We start from the raw sequence: 22521 nt of genomic DNA on the forward strand, positions 1-22521 counted from the left end.
CAGTACAGTTCTTAATTTGTAAAAAGTCACCATTTTGTGATTAGCACTGAAGAGAGACCACCTGATGTCTAACTCTGAATTACCTTTGCAAGAGTGACTTCTTTTATCTATGTGCATTCTTCCTGAGGTGGGCACTGTTTCTTCAAAATCGAGCCCAGATGCTTTCCCTATTCCTGGAGAAGAATCTACTATTCCTGAGAAGAGCGGCTTTTGTTCATCATCAATGGAGGAGATGAAAGATGACGATCTGCTTTTTTTCTCTTCAAAGTGTCTCCTGGAACTCTGATAATGTCTTATGGTATCTGCAGAGTCTTCAGGATCATTTGTACTGTTTTCTTTGCCAAAATATATCAAAGAAAAGTTATTTTATAGCAGATAATTAAATGTGAGACTGTATGCATATTACACTACCTAGCTATATATAAACTAGCTTTTTCCTATTGAAAATGTAGCTACTTGGATACTTAATGTTTTAAATTCAAGGGTTATTAGATTATCTTAGTGAAATAAAGTATTCATTTCAAAATTAAAAGAATATTTACAATAGTAATAATGTTTATGTCTCAGAGGAAAACTGTATGATAACTTACAAAGTTTTTTATATGTTCAACAGTTATTTGTATTCTGAGAATCTGGTACACTCTTTCTTTAGGGAAACGAAAAAGACAGGGGAAAATGTGTCCCAATTTTAAAATATCACCACTATGCAAATTATTATTTGTTTATTTTTAACCTGCATGCCTTATTATCTGTTTTAGGTGCTCATGCATTGCAAAGGTCAAAATTGGAAGCCTCCTTGTAGTAAAAGACTGGCAGGCTGAATTTCAACCTTAGTCTGATTCATGTAATGGCCTTGGCATTCCAGGCAGCTTGGTTGTGTAGCATAATGCAAAGAATATAAAGCTTAAATACAGTAATTAAGGTAGGTTTTACCTAATTACATTAAAGCTGGTAGTGCATATTGGCTGTTTTATACTGAAATGTCAGGATAATTTCAGTCCTGAAGGTTGTGTTAGAACATATTTCAGCAGGAAAAACTCAAAGAGACAAATCCCAGAACTTGTTTCTATTAGTGTCCTGGGGAGACAGTATAATTCTCCATCTGGTTTCTGCTAATAACTAACCAGCAAAACTCCAGAAGGTAGATCATTTTCTGGAGAGATGGTGAAGACAGGGTCTCCATCCACTCTCTGCCTCAGTGTGCTTACTTGGTTATTTATAGAAGGCCAAATGAACCGATGGAAGGCCATGCCAGAGAAACTTCCAACTGTTTTTAAAAATTCCCATATGGCAGAGAAATTCAACAAAGATTTTTTCCCTTTATTTTTTTAAATCATAATTTAAAATATGAAAAGCCAGAAAACAGCCCAAGGTAAAAGCAGATAGAGTTTAAAAATCAGTTTTATGTGAAATTGTTATTGAGGAGTTCATGTTCTGTCAACTAAAATTAAGTCTAGCAAAAGCAGATTGCTTATTTTCTTTAAGATTTCATGCTTGCTCAGTGTCTTCGTCATTGCTGAGAAAGCCACAGACCTTTCCGATCTCCAACGTTACAAACGTCATTGATTACTTACTGTTACTTGTATATCCCCACTCAATCACTAATCTAATTGGTTGTAAATATTCGGATCAAATCTTCTTACAAAAAGCTTTTTCTTTTCAATGTCATTGGCACAGACCTCCTTAAACCTCTAAAATTCCATCTAGCCATCTTCTTCCCAACTTTCTTTGTGTTTAACTTCTCTTCTCTAAAGCCCTCTGAAAATTTGATCAACATTCTCTACTTTTTGAACATATTTTATTCCTCAAAAAATAATAATTATAAAGTTTAGGTAGTAAATGTGAAAAAAAGGAAAATTTCATTTTTCTAAATTATCCTCATATCTGCTTAGTGAATTGCACCAGTTTGCTCTTCCTAAGTAAATCTTTTGGTAGTCCCTGACTTGGGAAACAGAGATATTTGAATCAGCTCAGGCTTCCTATTGTTCTCAAAAATGATTTTAATTTCTACACTTTCGTGGAGTGTTTTCCCATCTGCATCAAATACAAGCTGAATTAACTATTAATTCATCTGCCTCCGGTCGAAGTCTGGATAATGCTAACATGGATATTTGTAATGAATGTACATCACAAATTAATAAACCATCTTGTATCTTTGGCTGGAGAGGTCTTGGAGAATCCTTACACATGGTAGAATGTTCTGTTCTACCTACCATGCTGGGCTTCAGTCTTAGTTTACTAACTTATGACTTCATTTTGGATGCTTGTGAACAAGATTCACTAGTTAACATACATTGTTAGTTGAATTATAACTTGCTGATTTCACCTTGGACATGTGTTTACAAAATGTGGTCAGTGAGGAATTACTATCATTTAGTTGTATAGTAAAATGGAGAAAATTACTTCGTATACATAGGACAGAATTCTTTAGCAAAAATTTCAGGTAAAAGCAGAATCAGGTAAAAGAAGAAGACAAAAATTTGATATCCTTGAATTTTCCCTGTTGGTAAGGAGAAAAAAATAACCCACCTTTATTTCTGTATTCGTTGCTGCTGGACTATCACCCAAACCATATGAACAATTTCTTTGATACAACCCCACTGAAACAACATTTTTTCACTCTATACTAGATAAATTAAAGATTCATTTTCTGTCACATAAAATGAAAGTTGAAATGACAATCTATTTGTAGGTTAAAAATGGAAACTGTTCAGGCTTGGCTGGAAAACTGGCTGATGTAATATGTACATGAAATTGGGCAGCTGAAATGCATTATAATTAGCCTCCAGGTACTTCTAAATTTTGATGGGCTGTACTATTTTTGCCGTTTTCCAGTTAAACCGAATTATTTGATAGACATTAAATAGTATCAGGTACTATTTTTTTCTTAATTCTATTTATATTCTATGTAGAAATAATATTCTAAGAAAGGGCAGTTATCTGATTGCATAATCTTTCCTGTTACCATCATTTTATACAAAGAAAAAGTCATGTCTGTTTAATTAAACCACAAATTTGCCTCTGATTCAGAAGACACAAAATCCTTTTTTTTCTCCCTTGTTTCTCTAGGCGAACAGTTCATCTCCTCCCCTTTTTTCACAGAACACAATTCTAAAGCATTTGTGACTCGTCTTACGAGTGTCTCTCTGAGTTTAGAATGAATTCAAGAGCATAGAATAAGTGTCCTAATGGAATGGCTGACCCATTTATCTTAAGAATGATAATATAAAATCGTTCCTTTGAAAAAACCTGGAATAAACATTCATGCTCACTCCGTCTTTTATGGAGTCTTCCTCTCAGTTTACCATTTTTATTTGTCAGACCCCACAGGGAGACCTAAGCTTTGGTCAAAGACAAGCATTTAAGGTGCTCTCCCAGCATTTGAGTTTTAGATTTCCTACAGGTGACAATTTAGAAATAAGTTGAGCAATTCCCAGCCAAATGCCATGAAAAAAGCATTACATTGGAAAATTGGAGTCTAAAATAAGTATTTTTTCATTTAAGATCACACACTTTAGGCTTCCTATAGCTCTAAAGGATATTGAAAGGGCCCTAGATGAATATGTTTTATACAAATACAAAAATTAACAATTTTATAAATTAAAATAAAGAAAAGATGGATATTGATTTAAAGGTAAAAAGTTTCAGACATGCAAAATGAATGAATTCTGGAGCACTATTCTACAGTATGGTAACTATAGTAAATGTATTATATACTTGAAAGGTGTTAAGAGATTAGATCTTAAATGTTCTCCCCCCAACACACACAGTTAACTATGTGAGTGATGAGTGTGTTAAATTAGCTTGAATATGGTAATCATTTCATAATGTATACAAGTATGAAAAAAATCACTTTGTATACCATAAATAGGTACAACTTTTACATGTTAATTATACCTCAATAAAACTTGAAAAGATCAAAAGATACTTTTATAGATCACTAAAATGGATTAAAAAAGCTAATCATTGTTATTGAAGAAGATATTTCAAAGACATACCAAAGTATAATACCAATATATTTAAATAATCTAATAAAACCAGAATAGAATTATCACTCTTCTATAAAAATAAGTTTATCACTGAATACATTAACCCCTTCAATAATTTTCATAGGATTATTTTATTTTGGAGAAACACTTTTAAAACTTACTGGCTTTAGGATGGCAATGGAAAATCACTAAACCAGTATTACAAAGTGATAGTGTTTATTGCTATCCTTTGAAATACAAAATGTAATGAGTTCAAGACACTTCCACTCTATTTTCTGGAACATTGGATATTTCCTGTTGAGCATATATTGAAGAGATCATTTTAATAAAATTATATGGATAGGGAAATGAGTAAAGTTTTCTTCCCTACTCTTAGGATGTGTGTATCTCTTGAAAAGTGTTCTTGTTTGTCATCATGCATGCAGAACCATCTATGTCCAATCTTTCACCTTGATTTCCATCTCTTCGGTTGTTACAGGTTTAACACTGTTTGAATGTTTTACTCTTGTGGCTTTTTTTGTTTTGTTTTGTTTGTCTTTTTTGTTTTGTTTTGTTTTGTTTTTCATGTTTGGCAGTTTGTTCTTTACAATGGAGCATATTGCGATAATCTATTAGCAAAAGTAAGAGCGTCTTTGGAGCTCTGATAATTGTTTCTTAACTTTTGGAAATCAAGAGAGTAAGAATATTTCCAGGTTAGGAAGGACAAGCTCAGCATTCTTTAACTTCACAGGTCAATGTCCCTTTTGCTAAGAAAAATTATTTTCTTTCTGATACAATGATTTTTTCAAGTCCTATATAATTGAGGCTACTTGCTAACTTTATTCTTGAACATTATCTTTATGCTTTTGGAAAAGGTAGTAGGAAAAGGTATAGAGAAGGGATATTTGGAAGACTGGGTTCAGATACTTCTGCAGAGTTCTGATGAGGAATGGGAAGCAAAGGAATAAATGCCAAATCTGTTGTTCTGGGAGAGGTGACCTCAGGTGACATCAATGCTTTAGTTAAAACATATACCAATAGGATTCTCTTAAAATGTATAACATCAGCAAGAACTAATTTTCACAATGTTTGAGGCGTTTCCACACAATAAAACCAATAGAGTAAAACGTTTCCTCTTCCAGGTCCTCTTTTTTTCTACTCACTACTTGGTACAAAATAGTAAAAATAATTTCTTCAGAATTCTGTAGAAACACTTATTTTTTTCTGCTAAATTAACTAGAAAATATAATGAAGATTGAAGAGGGTAAGTATGCAGGCACTAACTACAATTCAGAAGGAATATCTATTTGTCTCCTTGTTAACCAATGAAGAATTTTCTCTAAAACGTTAAGACAAACTTTTGAGACTAAAGTAGAAATAAACATGAAAAAACTCAGGGCGCTTAGCACACAGTGGGTACTCAATGACAATGGACTCCAAATGAATGGGTGATTGTTTGCATCTAGTTACACTGCTGCCCTCATTGGATTATTCTCTGCCAAAAGGTCACCTCCTAATTAACCATTAGTAGCCACTTTAATACTGTATTTTCTGTCAGCAGAAAGCATTGAGCAGAACACTGCAAATATTTGGTCTTATAAGCTCTGTAAGTAAGCCTACATAAAGGTATGTGTGTAGTGTATAATGGCACATTATATATATACAAACATACACATATATTTATATATTTCATAATATATAAATTATGTATACACATACGTATATTTATATATCCTGTGCCATTATATATGCTATTTTTACAAATATATCCTGTATTTTATACAATGTACACAACATAAAATTTTAGAAGAATTATTACTTCTACGACCTAATGGATCTGGCTCACACTGGAGTAGGCACAGTACAACTTTTAAGACCACATAAATAGAGATGATTTTTCAGCATTTTTCTCATTTACTTCTCTTCTGCCCAGCCATCTTAACAATGCTCATGGCCACTGAGCAGGTCATTGAAGCATCATTTTTATTCTTCACTTTCTGTAATAATATTTTACTTCCATCTCAGGAGTTGTAGCACTTCCTCCTACAATGAATATTGTCATATTGGGGAGGTCCTGGGCACCTCTATGCCAGAATTTTAGGAAGAAAAGATAACTACTTGAAGATACCTTTAAAAATACAGGGTGCTCTCAAATTTCTACCTGCACTTACAAGTCTCTCCTGTAGGAAAGTGGGATTTTTCCTTAGAAAAAAAAAATGTACAGCTCATGAGAACAAGCCACCCTCATCGACAAATTCATTATGTATTCAATATAAGTACATATTTTGTTTTTCAGCTTTCCAGAGGTTCTACATATTTCATTTAAAAATTATATCTTATTCAATGTGAGCTCTTTAGAACCTTGTGAGAGGCATGACTGGAAGTGAAGCGGCAGGCGGCAGGTGTGGATTAAAGCCAGTCAAGTTGCACTGTTCCACTCAGTGGGTAGGGAGTGGCAATGCAGGACTCAACCTCTGTCTGCTGCTAGTGCCCAGAAACAGTCTTCTCTCTGATTCTTGATGCCACTGCCGATTTACAGGCAACAGCACTCTTGAATGTCTGCCTTCAAGGTTTCCTTTCATATGAGTAATAAATTAACACTACAAAAATGAATGCATTTCAAGGGAAAATTTCAGTTTCTGTATCCACAAATCGTTCAGCCTCAATGATCCCCTATACTCTGTTCTTTATATTATGTGTATTTTTCTCCTATATGTTGATGCTACATCAATAACTCTATGATGAATGCTCACCTTAAGAGAATTAGATTTGGATGACAGGGACTAAATTGCTTTCAGCAAATTTTATAATTGCCCACAGCACCCTGGATTCCTAAAGACTTTGGAATAGGCTCTTGGGCTCTGGTTAACTGTGTTTTCACATTGACCAACTCATGGTTACTTACTGGCACAACCAGGAAACATCAAGGAGCTGTAGGCAGAAAATCCCTTAGCATCTACACTTTATATAAAATTGGTCTCATAGACTAAGCCTGTGATTAAAGGGACAGTATTCAAAATCAACAGAAATGTCTAGTTACATGAGAACAGTACAAATTGTGGCATTGCTCTCAGGGCCTTATCGGGAGATAAAAATATTAGATAATTTAGCTTAAGAATGAGGAAACTGAGTGAGATTGAAAGGAGATATAATAAATCTTCAACTATGTGGAGGACGTTATTATATCGACCACATTGTTAACCTGTTTTTCATTTCCAGTGAGATAAATATAAGAGCTGAACTTCAGGATAAGGGATAGATGAACTCTGTGGAAGAACTGCTTAATAGTAGTGGTTCTGATTTTAGAAAAAGTCACCAAGAAAATAATTAAAGACCTTGCGGAACAAAATTATCAACTATCTATGAGTAATCTATTGTTCTACAGTCAGCCAGAAGAATCAACGATTAGTCCAATTCAACAAATATTTATCAACCATTGTTTGCTAAAGTAATCTACAGTTTGGCAAAGGCAAAGGAAAAAAATATACCAGTAGCCATTGTACAGGGCATATTTTGACAATATGATAAGAAGTAAGTGCTTTGAGAATTCATAGAGAAACAGAAGGTTTACATTTGAGGAGATCAAGAAACAATTCACATTAAATATATCATTGGAGATTGACTTTGTTAAAAAATGTAAGTTTAGTGGATGAAACTGGTGTGGTATGAATTTGTGTGTGTGTGTGTGTGTGCATGTGTGTGTATGTGTGTTTTTTTGAGGACAAGGAAGCAAATGAATTAAGGGACTATTATAACCAAAACCACAGAAACAGTGTACATGGAGGATTGGGCAGTTTGTTTCAATTGAAATGTGGAGCAAGCTAAAGCTAGTAGATGATCTCTCCTAGAAAGAGGATTCATTGAGGAGAAAAGAGAGTGAAGAAAATAACTTGGCATAAGAAGGCAAGAAAAGGGAAAAGAATAAAAAGAAAGATGCTCAAATTCTATTTCATTTATTCTTTCCACAGATATTTGTTGAGCATCTGCTGTGCTGCAAGCACTAAAACTACAGGGGGCCAAATATTTTCCACTTCCACAGAACTTACAATCTAGAGGCAGACAACACTGATTAAATAATGATGCAAATAAACCCAGAAGTACACCCAGAGTAAATGTTGCTGAAGAGATGAACTGATGGGGGAAGGAGTGGAGTGATGGGAGTAGTTAAGGGAAGGATATTAGGAGATAAGACTGAAGAGGTAAGTTAAGACCCACCCTAATAAGGATTTAGGGCATAGGATGTCCTTAGAGGGCTTTGAATATGTGGGTGACATAAACATAACTGCATTTAGAAAAAAAATCAACAGAAGTCCAGTGTGGAAAAGATGAAAGAGGGGCAAGTTGCATGTGGGAAGGCAAGTTGGAAGGCTGTTTCAATATTCCAGGTGGCAGATTATGGTAGCTTGGTCCAGATCTCTGGCTAAGTAGTTGGAGAGAAGTTAACCAAAAGGAGACCTAATTTGAAGACTAAATGGATATTTATTGGAGGTAGCAATAATAGGACTTGTTGCCAGAGTTGCTGGAGAGGTTGTGAGAAGGTTGGCTCCAAGATATCTGGCTTGTACAATTGATTGAATAGAGTCACCATCTGTAGAGGCATGGGAATTGAAGAGGAGACAGGTTTCCAGAGTGCACAATGAGTTCAATTTAGGAAATGTTGAGTTAGAGTTGCCTTTGAGATTTCAGGTAGATGAGTTTATAGGCGATTGGATATGCGGGATTGAAGCTCAGGTGGTCTGGGATTAACATGTAAATATGCACATCTCCTATGTGAGGATATAATTAAATGGTAGGCATAAATGGGATCACCCAGAGAAACAGTGTGATATAGAATGAGAAGAAAAAGGAGCCTAGGTCTATACCTTAAAAGTCTAACAAATTAACACTAGTGTAGACGATAATAATCTTGAAATCATCTTCAGTGAGTTCATGAAGGTGGGAGGAAAATAGGAAGATTGAAGTATTACAGACACAAAGAAAAGAGTATTCAATAAAAAGAAGGGAACTGGTTCATAGTGAAAGATGCAGCTATGGGGCCAAATAAGGTAAAGACTAGAATGTTTGTTGGATCAGCATGAGGCAAGAGTGAAAGCTTCTTCAGGAAAACTTTCTCCCATCTGCCAAGAACAGTGAAATGTACACTCACCTGAGCTCCCATTGAGGAATATCTATTCCTGTTACAGAGCCTACTCTTTGAGGGTGTGTCTATCTCCCTCTCTAGGGAAGATGAGGGATGTTCTGCACAACTTATTTCTCAGAATATTGAGTAACTGCTTGAAAATGTGAAATGTTAAATGAATATTTGTTGACTATATGAGCAAAGCATAAAGAATAGTCAGAGAGGCAGAAAAACCTGGAGAAAACAAGAAGTGACAAGTGCCACAGAGTCTGAGGATGAGAAGGACTAACTAATGTGGTCTTCATCCATGTCATGCATGCTTGTAGGGCATGTAAGAGGATTGAGCTCTTGGCCTGAAATGACAGCCCTCCTTCCAGAACGCTGTGCTCAGAACGAATGACTGTCTTTTAAAAATCAATCCACTCTATTTCTTAATCTGTGATGTCCTTGTGAATATCAGATGGGTTTGTTGAATGATATCATTCAGAGCTATCAATCAGAAACTGGAAACCAGATCATTAGCTACTGAACAAAGCAAAGGATCTGCCCTCCTAAAGCCTGAGTAAAATTTATTCTTGAAGTCAGAAGTATAATGAACATTTAAGTAAGAAGGCTAATTACCACATGCTCTACATTTAAACTTTAGGAATGGAATGAATTACCTTTCTCTCCTTCACTTTCAAATGACAATTTCCTTCTTCGTAGTTTACAGTTGTCTCCTTCCGAATCATTCATGGATTGTGATCGTAGGAGATCAGCCTTTGTTAATGAAACATGAAGATAAAATGAAAGACTACTCAATTAGAACATAATGTACTATCAGTAAACTATTTACTATTTCATATTGTTTCAACCATCTTGAGACTTGATTATTAGATTGCAGGCAAACAGCTACAATACCCTGCTCAATACTCATCTCTTAAATATAAAATACACTGATAGAATAATTTTTAGTACTTACAACATTTGCTGGGGAAATCATAGTGTAGAAGTTATTTATATGTGAAATGTTTAGGGATGATGTCAACATTTAAAGAAAAAATATTTCTTTATGTGGAATGTATTTTATGCAACTTGGTAAAGTTAAAATAAGAAGAATACAGTTGACCCTTGAACAATACAGGCTTCACCTGTGCAGGTTCACTTATACATGAATTTTCTTTTTCCTCTGCTACTCCTGAGACAGCAAGACCAACCATTCCTCTTCCTACTCCTCCATAGCCTATTAAATATGAAGATGATGAAATGGTGATCTTTATGATAATCTATTTCTACTTAATTAATGGTAAATATATTTCTTCATTCTTATGATTTTCTTAATAACATTTTCTTTTCCATAGCTTACTTTATTGTAAGAATACATTTTATAAAAATATATAAAATATGTGTTAATTGACTGATTACATTATTGGTAAGACTTCTAATAAATAGTAGGCTATCAGTAATTAAGTTTTTGTGGAGTCAAAAGTTATATGCAGATTTTCAACTATGTGAGGGTTGGTGTTCTGAATTCCCATGTTGTTCAAAAGTCAACTGTAGTAATTTAAAGAACTTTGCATAAATTATACTATGGCAAAGAAAAATGTATAAACTAGTTAAAATTAGCTGTGATGTTTAAATGATGTGGCAATTATCATAAGGTTAAATTTCACAACAATAAATATAGGTTAAATTTCATAAACATTACACTTTGAACCCTTTATTATTTTGCTCCCAGATCCTCCTTCTTCCCTCTCTGGTTCACTCTGTCTAATATTGTCTGCCTTGTAAATAAAAATGGAAGCTCCTGTTTATTTGAGTGCTGACTAAACTTTTATATAATGAAGTTATGAGAGATAGATACTTGTTACTTTTCAAGGCAAAGTCAGAATGAGGTTGGTGACATAAAACTGAGATTGTGATAAATTACTGAATTAAAACCATTACAAAAACATATGTTCTTAATAACTAGAATCTTTTCCACCTCAATTAAAAAAAAAATCTTTTCAGTGTTGTAAAAAGAAATAACTATCTGAACTGGTACATCAGGATATTAAATGGCATCTAGGGGCCCTTAAAATTCCTCTTTCTCTTTTAAGCCTCTCATGGTACTTGAAATGTCTATGACTACAGGAAGTATTAAGTCTACCCCCTCTTACCTAAGTATTGACTTTAGGGTTTTTTTTTCCCCCAGAGAATATATTAGTTAGCATTTAATACACTGGCAAGTATCAGTCACTCAATATTTGATTTCTGATTTAAAAAAGCATTCAGAATTGGAGTGGAGTTGTGAAATTTTGGGGGAAAAGGGATGGAAGAGGAATAACCTAGTAATAAATTTTGGGTTACAATGTAAGTTTTACAGCCATAGAACAGTAATAGCTCATAAGGGCACATTTTCACAGTAGAAAAGAGTACGGAACATAAGAGCTACACTCGAAGTTCATTCTAGGTTAACTTGCATATACAATTATTTAACTATTATTTCTGTTAGACTACATATTCATTCTACACCACTAAAACTGACAATACTGTAAAACCTGACTAATTTGTACTTCTGTGATTTGGAAATTGTATTAAATAGGAAACTAAACTTAAATGAGGTTAATTTTTTCATTACTATTGTGAAGACACTGATTACCAATGTATAGTATAAATAATAGCTGAGAGACTATTCTAACCTCTGTATAAGATAAACTCAAGCAATTTTCAACAGCCTAAAATCACCCATTTCTAGCAAATAATTGGCACAGCATAAACAAAGGCTATTTTAACTCAAGTGTGTCACCTAAAGGCGTCTACAAGGTCAAACTTAATTGAACTACTTGAAATTATTCAACATATTTGAAAGCAATTAGGCTAAATTTCTTTTCTATAATTCAGAAATTTTAATATTCAGCTGGCCTTTCCTTCCAAATATTCAGAATTTGTAAAGTTTTGCTGCAATATGTTGCTTGATTTTTCAGAAGCATTTGTGCAATTCAAGAATAAACTAACATGTCAGAAATGTAAACATAAACAGTTAACATATACCTTTGCACTCTCATGCCTTAGGTTGAAAGTCAACTCTAGGTTTGTTAGAAAGTGATCGGAAAACTCAGGATACATATCCAAAACCTCTAACAAGTCTTCTCGCTGAATCTTATGCAAGTCACAGTATGTGAGTGCTCTTACATCTGCATTAGACTTTCCAGGCTTAGCATAAAGATGTACCATTTCTCCAAATATATCATTTTTTCCTAAGAAAATAAAAAGAAAAAGAGGCTGGGAAAGGGAATCCAAACTAATGCTTTCCTTCTAAAAGTAGAAGGGGGGTCACTAAACAATTGATCAATCCCTGAAAACCAGACTTGGGGAGCAACGTTCCAGCACCTCAACTAAATGCACATCCTATGTTTGGTGAGTGGAAATTTATCTCTAAGGGTGATTGGTTCTTTTATTTCCTTGTTTTGGTTATTTGGCTAACCATCTAGAATGTAGCAAACATATCTTCAGTCCGGTGTGCCCCACTTTGCTAGCAAAGGGTCTTGCCATACAGTATTTTAAAGATACTTTCAGGTAGGTGTACTCTGATTTTTTCAATCTGGGGATATGAGAAAGGCTGCAGTGAGTCAGATTCATGATCTTTCTGTCTCAGGATGGTCTCTGCAGGTGATGCTGAGCAAGGGGTTATGGTGGAGCTGTTTCAACACTTAGTGGATTGGTGGAACAATTGGAACACACCTTGTTTCCTAAAAACCACATTTGAATTTGCCCTTATTAAATATGCCCAACTGCTTAATAAATCTAGTTATATTTTCTCAACATATGTAGTCCCGCTTTTTGCTATATGGCCTTTGTTAGGGAAATTTGTCCTTCTTGCTGTTCTGTAAAATCTAGGGTTATTTCAGTGTCTAGCTTCTAACAGGCCTTCCCCATCACCTCTGCCTAGCCACATACTACCTGCTTTTCAAGGTCTTATTCCATGACAAGATAAGAACAACAGCAACAGTAACAAATGTTTATTGAGGACCAGTAGGTGCCAGGCACTGTGTGAAATGCTTAGGTGCATTGCCTCAATTTATTCCTAAAATAACTTAATGAAGGAATTACTAATAATTATCCACATTTTATGAATACAGAAAGAGCATTAAAGTGATAAACTGATTAGCCTAACGTCAACTTCTTAGTTGAATGAAATGGAGAGAGGGAGAGAACAGCCAGAAGTAAATCCCATGCATCGTGACTCCAGAGTCAAAGTTCTTGCACACCTGGTACTGTGTATCTAATCTCCTTCCAATGACTTCCCTGAATGTCATGGCCACTTAGATTTTTCTGTTTCTGACTATCAAAGTACTTAAAAATTGTACTTGTGGTATATATACTTAATACATACTGATATATTACTTGATTATATAACTTCTTTTTTTTTTTTTTTTTTTTTTTTGAGACGGAGTCTCGCTCTGTCGCCCAGGCTGGAGTGCAGTGGCCGGATCTCAGCTCACTGCAAGCTCCGCCTCCCGGGTTTACACCATTCTCCTGCCTCAGCCTCCCGAGTAGCTGGGACTACAGGCGCCTGCCACCTTGCCCGGCTAGTTTTTTGTATTTTTTAGTAGATTCAGGTTTTCACCGTGTTAGCCAGGATGGTCTCGATCTCCTGACCTCGTGATCCGCCCGTCTTGGCCTCCCAAAGTGCTGGGATTACAGGCTTCAGCCACCGCGCCCGGCCTGTTTATATAACTTCTAAAGATAATCAATGGCAATGTAAAACAGTACTCTCTTGTATCTATCCTGAAGCTTCTTTTCATTTTTAGAAAAAACTCCTTGAGTATATGATTTTAGATTTTGGTAGACAACTTCATGTATATGTCACTGTGGAAGCTCTCAAAGACTTTTAAGTAATAAGGTTCTAATTAGTCAAAAAATGCTGTAATATTCTTGTTTTACAAAGGAATTCAATAACGAGAAATCAAACAGCATGTCTTAACTATGTAAGAAAAATTGACATTAGGATAGCCGGGCGCGGTGGCTCAAGCCTGTAATCCCAGCACTTTGGGAGGCCGAGATGGGCGGATCATGAGGTCAGGAGATCGAGACCATCCTGGCTAAAACGGTGAAACCCTGTCTCTACTAAAAAAATACAAAAACTAGCTGGGCGAGGTGGCGGGCGCCTGTAGTCTCAGCTACTCGGGAGGCTGACACTAACCACAGTTTAAATAAATATGTATCAGCCTTCCAAAAGTAGGATAAACGATCATAATTTAAAAGGATTTTAGGGGCTTACATGGAAATAGGGACAGAAAAGGGCTAATTTCCTGACATTCTTTATAGTGTTGGTAGGTCAATATAGATATTATTGTTTTTAAAAAAGACCTGAACTAAATTAAGCCTGGACTTCGTATTTCAATTACCAACATGACTGTAAATGAGCCAGGATCTAGCCAGTCCACGGATATGTCTTAGCAACACTCTACAATTACTACTTGATAAAGCAAGAAAGCTTTTTACCTTCTTGTAGAAGCTAGGACTGGCTGATTTGAAGATCGGAAATGCAACAAAGCATCCTCCTTCTCTGGCAACAGAGAACGACAAACTGACCAGGACAAACTGTCTAGGCCAAATCTAGTGAAAACCTAACTTGATTGTGTGGCCTTAAAATGATTTAGAATATGTATTTATTCTTTGTCAGCTTATTGGTTAGAAAACCAAATTTGGGAAATTAAAAAAAAAAACTAATATAATAAAATTATCAAAATACATAAGAAAATCACTTAACATCTTTATTCATGTATTTGAGTTCTGTGCCATGCCGTACGCTGGTTCTACACAGCAGCAGGGAAAACAGACAACATCCCTGTCCTATTGGAGATAACTATCATATGTGAACATCAAAAGCTGAGTGACAGAAAATCATTGAATTACATGCCCATTATTTAAGTGGAGCTGGATAATCTACAGGGGAAAAAATGCAAATTTTTACAGAAACTAAGGATAGGCGTTATCATAGGAAGAGTGAGGCTTAAACCTACTGGCTGTGTGGTAGGAGAAAAGAAGAACTGACTGCACTTCTGCACTTTTCTCTGTTTCCTTGCTCTTCCCCAGTGTCCTTATGTTCTAAAGAAGTACTACAAATTCACATGGCCTAAATTTATTTTTATTTTTATTTATTTATTTATTTATTTTGAGATGGAGTCTCACTCTGTCGCCCAGGCTGGAGTGCAGTTGCACAATCTCGGCTCACTGCAAGCTCCGCCTCCCAGGTTCATGCCATTCTCCTGCCTCAGCCTCCACCAGTAGCTGGGACTACAGGCGCCCACCACCACGCCTGGCTTATTTTTTGTATTTTTAGTAGAGATGGGGTTTCACTGTGTTAGCCAGGATGGTCTCGATCTCCTGACCTCATGATTCGCCCATCTCGGCCTCCCAAAGTGCTGGGATTACAGGTCTAAGCCACCACGCCCGGCCCCTAAATTTATTTTTAAAGAGGCAGATTAAACATGTGCTTTCTTTTGCACCCAAACCAGTTGAAGTTATGACTAATTTAATCTCTTCATCACTTCTATCCCTGGTTGTTAAGTTCATAGGTCTATATTAATTACCTAGTTAAGGACTGTATGATTCCATTTAATCCGACACGGCAGGTAAAAGTGCACAGTGAATAAATGAAATTCATCAAAACATAAACCCAGTTCATGACAGGGCTTTGGCACATGCTAGCAAGTATTTCCTACAACACATATATTTTATTTTAAGGTGTTGAGGGATCAAGCATGAAGCTAAGATCTTCTAACATAAAAAAAGAATATGCTTACTATTTTCCTATATTTGGCCTCAAATGTCTAGGTAGCTGCCAAGAACTGAAGAGAATCATCGAAGCATTTACACATCGGAGAAAAAGTGAGACAGTTAAGAAAACATATTTTCTGCAAGGTTAATTTGGTTTGAACTGAATTTTAAATACAGTTTTCAAATTACCCACCACTCTTAAACTGTTCTTATAAATACATACATCAGTCTTTTTTTTCTGATCATTTTAAACTATGCATTACAAGCTAATAACTGAATCTGTCACCATGCACTTCTAAAACACTCACCCAGAATAGCCACCACAATGTCATCTTTGAGAATTTCAATGGAGCCTCTGGATAAGAAATAAAGTGCAGTGAGGACGTCCCCACAGTGAACGAGGGTGTCTCCTGGAGGTGCATGGGTGGTCTTGAACTTCATTGCCAAAGCTCTAAGGCAACCTTTACTTGCCCCCCGAAAGGCTTTGCAGTTTTGCAGCAACGTCTGGTTGAGATGTAGACAAATGTCTGCTTGTAAGCATTCTGGGAAGCCCTTTAGGACCTGAAGAAAAAAAGAAAGAGTTTCATACTACCAGCCTTCTGGGTATCTCCGCCTGAAATACAGTCAATTTCTTGCTCACAGAACTGCAGGTGTAGTCATTGTCACGCAGGAGTTCCTACAACTCTTCTACCTCGCCTACCTCTTAATGAATACTTGGTTTGCTAAACATGTCAAAATTTTTAAATCAAATACTTGTTCTCTGAATTAACTGCAGGCATTCAGACTCAATACAAATGCTGTCTCATTAAAATATAATGCCTACAACTTTTCACCCTGCTTCTCTTTCCCTGTATTATGTTATGTGGCATACTGTGCACAGATATAATGCAATGTGACAATTAATAAGACATAACTAATGAAAGGTGGTACAACTAGAAAGACAATCAACCTTTTGAAAGAATCTCAAGTCAATTTAGGTTGCCATTTCTGGTATACATTTAAGTTATAATTAGTAAAAATGGTTGACCCTGAAATAGCCACGGTATTTGTAAATGTCATATACCATAGTGTGCTATTAGTTTACAGTATTTGAAATATTTATGTCTCATATGCACATTATTAATACTAAATATTTTGATAAGCACTGAAAATAGAGAAAAGCAAGGAGGATAGCAAAAACACTTTAAAAGTGTAGTCCAATATTCAGAAATGGAAATTGCACCAGAATTTGCAGTGCATACATAAGCTTCTAAAGTGCTACTGTTTTGACAACCTATTCAGGGGCTAATTTAAAACTTGTTGAACAGATTAAACAATATCTTGTGACAACTGCTACTCAATCTGAACTGAATAAAATTATTTGTTATTTTCATACAATTCTCAATATACAATGGTTCAAAGACATTCAACTCTTGCTTATCTGTGTCTTGCTGTTTTGGGTGTCATACGTAGATTTTCATTTTTGTATTGATGTTCTGCTACCAGTACAAGCAGACTCATTTAAATATGCTTTGAGGTGGAGGAATGGGACATTATATAGTGCAATTTATAATGCAATGATGCAATTTGGGCATTTCCTATCTTTTTGGATCAACCTTGGTATGCCCTCCAATATAGCTAAAAGTAGCCATGAATTGTTTGTAAGGCCAATGCATTTGGCTCACAGAGGAACTTCAAATTAAATCATATGAGAAAAAACATACAGTTATTACTATTGTTAAATATTCAAGTAAGCACAAGGCTCCTACTGTGTATAGGATCACTGTGTAATGCAAGTGGTCAGACTGATATGTTATAAAGAGGATCAATAAGATACCTGAAGCATAATAGTCATGATTTTCTGCTCTTGTTTTCTTCACTGTATGGAATCACTCACAGAAATGAATAGGGAGCATTTTAGATGAAAATTCATAGAACTGAATTCTGGTCATGGGTTTGCCCCAGGTTGACTCTTGTACAAGTCACTTCATCAATCTGTGTTTCTCTACCATAGAATCAGAATCTTTGCAATATTGAATTTAGCCATAATTTCAATAATCTACTCTTGAATAATGTGTCAATTGTTAGACACAGCCCATCCAGCTCAGTACTGCTATAGGAAATCAGGTTTTCATCCTGAAGAGTCTGTATTTCCTTGCTCAGGTCCAAAAAAAATACACCTCCCTTTGATAAGAGTTTCTGGGCACTCATCTGTAATTTCTCCCCTTAACTGTAGCTGTTGGGCTTGGTCTACATGACTGGACTCCTTCCAGGTTCCCTGCTTGATGGAAGACCTTTCCTACACAATAACTTGCCTAGTCTTTGCCTGTTTCTGCCTCCGGGTGCTGGAGGCCCTTCCTACTCTTTGTTGGAATCTTACATCAACTCAGCTTTTCACATGGAACCAGTTGTCTGGGTCACTGATCCCTTCTACCATTTAAACCACTTCATTGGACTCTTTGGCAAGTGATGTAAAACTGGAGTTGAACTAAATTTGGACACAGCATGGTAAAATGCTAGCCACTTTGCTTTAGGGCCAGCATTTTAGAGTGTTGTGGCCAGATTTAGTTCAACTCCAGTTTGGGGGTTGTATAGAATAAAAATACCCTAGTTTATATAGGCCTCTGCATATGAATTACTTCTCCTCTCTGAAGCCCACTGCTGTGGTCTCTAAGTAATTCTAAGTAACCCCATGCAGATAAAGATGTATAAAGCATTACACCAAGTAACAAATCAAATATATCCATCTGTCTTTTAAGATTCACCTGTAATAAAGTACATAAAGTCATTTTATATTTCACATGAGGAAGATACTGCTATGATTATAGTAGTTAGCATAAGAATACTGAGCCACTGAGATTGTAGCTGCTGTTTCTGGCATTTTCCCTTAAGTATCCTTAAGTAAAACTTGGTATAGAAGAAAAATTGCGTGTGTGTGTGTGTTTCTGTGTGTGCATGCACACACACATACATGTGTATTCAGGCATGCTTTGAGTTGGAAGAGAGAGAAGAGATAGAGATGAGATTCTCCATTTCCCTGAATGTGTTACATGAGCTATGGAATCAGACAGGCTTGATCCAAAGTTCTAGCTCCATCATTTACTAGTTTGACTTTTGTCAAATTACCTAACTTCTCTGAGAATCAGTTCTCTTTTTGGGAAAATTAAATTAATAACATGTATTTCACAGAGTTGTGGCCACAATTTAAATAAGAATGTGTGTAAACCCTTCGATGCACAAAAGATTTTTAATAGACAATGTACTTTGGACTTTCTCTGTGTTTTTGGTCACAAATTTATTGTTCCTGAAAAAATTAGTATATTATTTTTAGTTAGGAATAGAAAACCAAAAATCTATTGTGTTTTCTCTTTGGTCTGTCTAATAGGGTATTCTCCACAAGTTTTGTGTACTATTGCCTCAGCAGAGTTTAAATGTTTTGTGCATTATTGCATAACCACTTCAAGAATTCTTTTTCCTTGCATCTAACTATAATTCTTGTTTCCTGTTTCTGGCTTGTTATATGTCCTGCAATACTTGAACTTAGGTTGTCACTGTGAGTAGCCCTAAATCCCTTTTGAAATTAGGTAGTTACTAAAATCAATGTACAGATATGTTCTTGGAATTCCAATAGTTTTAGAATCATCCACAGAGCTTTAAGGATGCTTCAGAAAGTTTTTTCTTATTAAATGTCCCCTGCCCCCAACATTCATTCTATTGGAAGTGACACCCATTGGAAAGGATAACATCAAGTTGGAGGTGCCATAAAGCTGCTGTTGTTACATGGAGAACATACACAGATGTTGGCATGAACTTGCCTAGGTTAAGGACTTCTCATATGATGCTAGCCCTTAACAGATTTTCTTAATTTTCTTAAGTTAGTCACATAGATCACTGAAGTAAAACTCAATAAAATTAAGAGTCAGTTGTTGAATGTCTTATTAGTTCTATAGTTTTAATGTCCCAAATAAGTTAGCAGCTCTAGTATCTGGGTTCTGTCTAAGTAAAGGGACTTTAAAAGGGAGAATTAAGAGTGGGAGCAATAGTGGAATAGAGGTAGAAGTACATTGAAAAAAGTCTGAAATAAGAGGTAGGCTTAAGAAGATATTTATCCAGGGCACCTCTTTCCATTGGCCTCAGCTGTATTGCCTTCTTGGCTTCCAGTACATTGCACGTTTTTGTTTGTTTATTTTTAGGGTTGGTTCCCTTGCTAAACTCTCTGACATAGGACCTCTTCATTTATGACTCAGACACTGACATTTTACCAGGCCTAGCAGATCTGGCTACAAAGAGTTGCTATGTCAATTGCACAAGTACAAACCAGGACGCATGCTGATTTGGTGATTGTTATATCTATTTCCATTATACTATACACAGCTTTCTTGACTGTCCAGCCTTGAAGCTTTGAAGGTCCATATCACCTTCCACTGTGCATTTGAAGCCATGGTTTTATTGAGGCAATCTAATTTTAAAGACCAAGAAACACCACCCAGAATCAGTTTCATGGCCTGCAGCTTGAAACAGAAGTTATCATTCTTTTAGCAAATATTTATTAAGTATCTGCTAGATATGGTTTGGATATTTGTCCCACCCATCTCAGGTTGAAATGTTATCCGGAATGTCAGAGATGAAGTCTGCTGTGAGGTGTCTGGTCATGGGGGTGGATTCCTCATGGTTTGGTGCTGTCTTCACGATAGTGAGTGAGTTCTCATGAAATCTGGTTGTTTAAAAGTGTGCAGCACCTCCTTCCACTCTCTCTCTTGCTCCTGCTCCTGCCATGTAACATGTCTGCCCCCTTTTCAACTTCTGCCATGACCGTAAGTTCCTGAGGCCTCTGTAGGAGCTGAGCAGATGCTAGCACCATGCTTGTACAGCCTGCAGAAACATAAGCCAATTAAACTTTTCTTTATAAATTACCCAGTCTCAGGTATTTCTTTATAGCAATGCAAGAACAGCTAAATACACTGCTATATGCTAGGCACTATGCTAAGCATGGGAGCATAACAATGAATTAAACATGTCTGAAAATATATCTGGACTTCCAGCCTTTCTCTACATGCCCAAATTAAAACAAAAAATTACAGGGATAACCTGAATTTCCCACACTCTACTTTCACATCAAGTTTGGACATTTATACTGTACATTTACAATACTAATGATTGTTCAAAGAAATTCTCAAGGTAAGAATTAATTTAAGGCAAATAAAAAGTTCTAATTTCATTTTTCAAATACTGGCCTGTATGGGGACAGATTTTAAACATTTCAAGTTCTAGAAAATTTTTTCAAGGCTGCTACAAATCCTTTATCTTTATTATGATATAAGGTCACTGGAATATTTCATAAATGAATTAACTTCCCTTGGCTTGAATTTATATGAATACAGCTTTTTGGGACTTTCAAAATCACATCATGACTTACAAATGAGAATTTGATCTTTTAAAGAGTGAATCAAAATTCACTCTTTAAGTGAATATGAAATGCTTTCTGTGATTGTTAAATCAATCCTATAGTTAAGTACTTGAGGACCCCAAATTTAAAGCCATTCAAACACAAATAACCCAACAACAACAAAACAAAATAGCGTTATTAAATCAGAGTAAAACTCATAAAAGAGATATCACAAAAAACAAAGAGAGAGCAAAAATGAAAGTAGTATTTCATACTAAACATCTATCAAATATGACCAGACATTAATTCAGAAGTATTCAAATTTATGTAAAACTTCTCTAAAATGTACATATGCTGACACACACTTAATGACACACAATTATAATATTGTTAATATTTGTAATTAGGTAGCAAGTGAATTCAAATTTTCTTGAGCCGAGTAATGAATGCAAAAATCAATGTGTGCCAAAGTTAATATAAGCCTGAACTTCTGATTTGATGTATGTGCTTATCAAAATGACATGTCTTATTAACTTTTAATAAGTAATTCTTTAAATTTAAACTTCTAAATTTATACCAGTAAAATAATTATAGTATCTATTTTATGTGTTGGAGTGCAAATGGAAAAGAAGTTTAGCTCAGGCCTATGACAAATTATAATTAAAGAAATATGTCCTAGGTTTCAGTCACTGGAGTCAGAAGGGAGAAATATCCTAATAAATGAAGTTGTTTTTCCTATATTTATATGTCACTATTCTGTCACCTTTCACAGAGAAAAGATAGATATTCATCTTCTTAATCAAATTTTACCTGGCTGCTGATAAAGATAGCCAAATGGATTTAAATATTCATAATGTATTGACAATAAACTATTACTCTTTCCTCAAATTAAAAGTACAAGATTCAATATTTACTGTTTCTAAGGCCAAGTTCCAAAACACTTATGGTGGCTATACTTTCTCGATTCTGTTTGGATAAGTGTCAGTAATTGAGCTGGTTCCTTTTTTTTTTTTTACATGCCAAAACAAGTCTCTCCAGGCTCCTTCCACAGGATTGTAAACTCCTGTATTTGCTTTCTGAAAAGAATCAAAATGTATTCTCTAATAGATATCCCATATCCAGATAGTGTGAGAAAGTTTATGTTGTAATGAATGGTTTTTGATTTATTTCACTGGGTATAGTTGCAGAGGGGAGCATTCCCAAAGGCAGGCTGAATAAGGCACATTTAGGAAGTCTGAGTGTAGCAAATGACTCCTCTAAATAGCACATTAATCATATGGATGACTTTGGCGGCTGTGATAACTGACATTAGGAAATTTTCTAGG

At 35.4% G+C, this 22521-nt stretch overlaps 1 protein-coding gene across 1 annotated transcript in view; it reads right to left on the reverse strand.

Moving 5' to 3' along the window:
* KCNH7 (potassium voltage-gated channel subfamily H member 7) overlaps positions 1 to 22521 on the reverse strand; it is a 475179-nt gene that overhangs the window by 14104 nt on the left and 438554 nt on the right. The window contains exons 10-13 of the mRNA XM_023217328.2: positions 16140 to 16392; positions 12100 to 12305; positions 9750 to 9846; positions 84 to 335 (exon numbers count right to left, since the gene is read on the reverse strand). Coding sequence (XP_023073096.1) covers positions 84 to 335; positions 9750 to 9846; positions 12100 to 12305; positions 16140 to 16392 — 808 coding nt within the window. The remainder of the gene's footprint in view (positions 1 to 83; positions 336 to 9749; positions 9847 to 12099; positions 12306 to 16139; positions 16393 to 22521) is intronic.

Source organism: Piliocolobus tephrosceles, chromosome 11 (assembly GCF_002776525.5).
Source record: "Piliocolobus tephrosceles isolate RC106 chromosome 11, ASM277652v3, whole genome shotgun sequence".
In the NCBI taxonomy this organism is placed as follows: domain Eukaryota; kingdom Metazoa; phylum Chordata; class Mammalia; order Primates; family Cercopithecidae; genus Piliocolobus; species Piliocolobus tephrosceles.